The sequence below is a fragment of the Cavia porcellus genome, unplaced genomic scaffold (assembly GCF_034190915.1).
Source record: "Cavia porcellus strain 051 isolate PalLab524CR breed Dunkin Hartley unplaced genomic scaffold, mCavPor4.1 scaffold_22, whole genome shotgun sequence".
NCBI lineage: Eukaryota > Metazoa > Chordata > Mammalia > Rodentia > Caviidae > Cavia > Cavia porcellus.
In genome coordinates, this window is record NW_026947505.1 from 6,652,998 (window position 1) to 6,656,041 (window position 3,044).

Here is a 3,044-nt window from a genome sequence, read left to right on the forward strand (position 1 = left end):
GGAATCCCACCCCCTCTTCCTCTCAGAATCATAAACCAGTCACAAGTTATTTTAGAGATTAAGCTAGAAATGTGTGCCTATCCTTAGCACTTTGCTGAGAAATAAAATGTCACTAGAGATAAAGGTAGATTTATACTTAATGCCACCCCCCTTCCTCACTCAGTATATTATTCCAGCCTACCTCCAACTAGGCAGTTCAATCAGGTATAACCTGAAACACTTGATTTGCCCCTCCCCCCCAGGGGTAAGATATTTATGTTTAGTATTGCAAACGTTTCTAACTCCGGAGTACACTTGAATCTGATGGCAATTAAGGAAAAAATGTAGCACTTTGACAACTCTGCAGCTTTTGATTAAACCACACCAAGAGGCATGTTACAATAACAATGAAGCATTATGCCAATTATGTTAAATCCTGCTCTCTGCTTAAGCTCATCATGACCTGTTTTAGTGTCCTGTAACTTATCCTTTGGAATGCTTACTCTCATCAATAAAGTGTTCAACTTTAAAGGCAGGGAAGAAAAAAAAAAAGCCACCAAAGGGAACCCCCCCAATGACATTTAGAAAACAAATATTTCTTAACTTTTTATTGACATTGGCAAATTAAAATAGAATAAATTAACAAGTATTTTTTCAAAAAAATGTTTTGTACAAAAATACTGTCAAAATTTCCTAAAAAGCTTTCAACACAGTAGTATCTTTTCATGTACTGAATATAACTATTAGCACAGTGTCAAAAATGTTGAAGACAGAAACAAAATAAAAATCTGTGAAATGTTTGCCACTGACGACATTCCACACCCTATTGTCTGTACATATGGGGGCGGGGGACAGCCAACTTGAAAGTGAACAGTATGACTTTTCCTGATCCAGATCGGTTTGGCCCACATCTGTTTAATCTTCCAGTTTAGCATATTTTAAAAATTAGTCTACTCAAATGCATAGTTTTAAAAAACGAAGCGAGATGGCAGAGTTTGTGCAGTAATATCTGCCCTTCAAAGTTCATGCAACCAACTAATGCAATTTTTCCTTTCACTCCTAAATCTGAATGCAGTTCAGTCATTTGAAACCATCTACAAAATCCATAAGATTAAGCAGTTTGCCAAGATTAATATCTAACAGTTGAGCACTGGAGAAAGTGAGGAAATAGGAGTAAAAACAAACAACGTAAAAGACCCAGTTAGCTAGATATTTCAACTACATAAGGGGGGTGAATGTCAAGGCTGCAAAACCGAAACAAAAACAAAACAAAAAGTGGCAGCATTTTTTTAAAATCAATTTGTACAAGTTTATAGTTTACTTTGTTTCCAAGTTCTCAAACCTTTCAGGATCTGAAAAGTGAGATACTGTGTCTAGGGGAATGTTTTTTGTTTTATTTTTATTTTTATTTTTTTAATTCACACCGAAGAAGTTGGGGGTTTGATTTCTTTCCACGGGGTTGGATCGAGTCAACAGCTTACTCGGCTGGGCTGCTGTTTGCATACGAAGTCCGTCATAAAATCAAACTCGTTTTGCCCCAGCCAGAGTTCAGGCAGTTCCTTGATGCGGTCCAAACCCATTTCTATCACTAAAGACATGAGCACTTCCTCGTCGATGAAATCAGTGTCTATGACATTGGGCGGCAGCATTGCAGCAGGGACATGGGCCACCGAGGCGGGCATATTGCTGCCGCTGCCGCTGCCGCTGCCACTGCCGCTGCCGCTGGCTGCGCCACCGCCCGAGGTGCCGCTCGGGGTGCTGCTGCCGCCCGAGCCGCCGGGGGTGCTGCTGCCGCCGCTGTGCTTGGGGTTGCAATCTCGGAAGTGCTGGTTTGTCCCGTTCATCTGGTGGCCCGCAGCAGGGTGCAAATCCGGCATGTAGTGGTTGTGGGGATAGGGGTGATGGTTGAAATACTGGTTGTTGAGCTTCTGCAGCTGCATGCTGGCGGGCAGGGAGCCTCCCTGGCTGGCCACCGGGGGGCCCATGAACTGGGAGTTGTTAAACCTGGCGGCGGGGGCCAGCGCGCTCGGGGGGTGCCCGCCGTTCACAGTCCCCGGCCCCATCGCGTGCCTGATGCCGCTCGTGGCGTTCATGTTGCCCGCGCCGTAGTGTACGTGCTCGCCCATCAGGGCGTTGAAGGCGTGCTGGGGCTGCTGCTGCTGGTGGTGATGGGGACTCGGGAACTGCCCCATGCCCATGCGGTGGGCAGGGTGGTGGTGCAGCCCGTTGGTGCCGTCGGCGAAGCGCCCGTGGTTCATGGCCATCATGTGGTCTGCCATTTCCAGTTCTGAAAGTGAAAAGGGCAGACGGTCAGACCCGCGTCACACGTGTCGCCACCGCGGTGCACCCCACTTGGTCTTGCCTCTGCTCCCGTAAGCTCCCCGGGCGCACGTCAGCGCAAGCAAACCTCTACGCCCGGGATCCCAGTAGCCCGCGCATCACCTCGGCGGACCTGCCACCTGCGACAGAGCCAGGCGCTGCACGAACAGCTCTTTCCTCAGCGGTCGGGGAGGGGGACGCCCGAGCCCACACCCCTACTGCGTTCCCCGAAGTGGCCTAATAAAGGAAGTGCCCCGTAGCCCCGCCACGAACTTCAGGCTTTCGATCAGCCCTCCTCATCCTGTTGTTGCACATCCTGTTGTTATTCCCCAGCTCCGCCTAGCGCTCTTCCTCCGGGCAAACCCTGCCCTCGGAGGACGGGGCTCGCAGGAGCCCAGCCGGCGTCGCCCGCCGCGCTCACCTTTCGTCTCTGCGATGTCTGCTCCGGAGACCGAGGGCGGGATCGTCGGGTCCAGGACCGGCTCAGCAGCACATAGAGGGGGCCTTCCCGGCGTGCAGGGCGCTCGCGGTCGCCTGGTGGGTGCCGAGGTGTCGCCGCGGCCGCCGGGGCAGATCCGAGTCGTTCCCTTTTCTTTTCCCTCCGCTGCCTTCCGAGCTCGGCAGAACCGCCCGGCAGCTGCCAACAATGAGCTGTGTTTCTTAGGGCTTTGGCCACAGTTAATATAAGGGATTTCAGGAAGGCGGAGCGAGCGCCTCTCGGGGGGCGGTGTGAAGACGCGGATTCC

The 3,044-nt window shown here is 50.9% G+C and overlaps 1 protein-coding gene across 1 annotated transcript; it reads right to left on the reverse strand.

The window, feature by feature from the left end:
- Positions 1-572: 572 nt before the first annotated feature.
- Positions 573-2,964, reverse strand: Cited2 (Cbp/p300 interacting transactivator with Glu/Asp rich carboxy-terminal domain 2). Its single transcript, XM_063233385.1, has 2 exons — positions 2,720-2,964; positions 573-2,266 (listed from the first exon to the last, which is right to left on the reverse strand). Exon 2 carries the CDS (start codon positions 2,256-2,258, stop codon positions 1,449-1,451), a length of 810 nt encoding a protein of 269 aa, XP_063089455.1. The 5' UTR covers positions 2,259-2,266; positions 2,720-2,964; the 3' UTR covers positions 573-1,448.
- Between the last annotated feature and the right edge of the window lie 80 nt (positions 2,965-3,044).

Bases quoted from the DNA above. Each gene is read 5' to 3' on its own strand.
- Cited2 (XM_063233385.1), bottom strand. From the start codon at position 2,258: ATGGCAGACCACATGATGGCCATGAACCACGGGCGCTTCGCCGACGGC.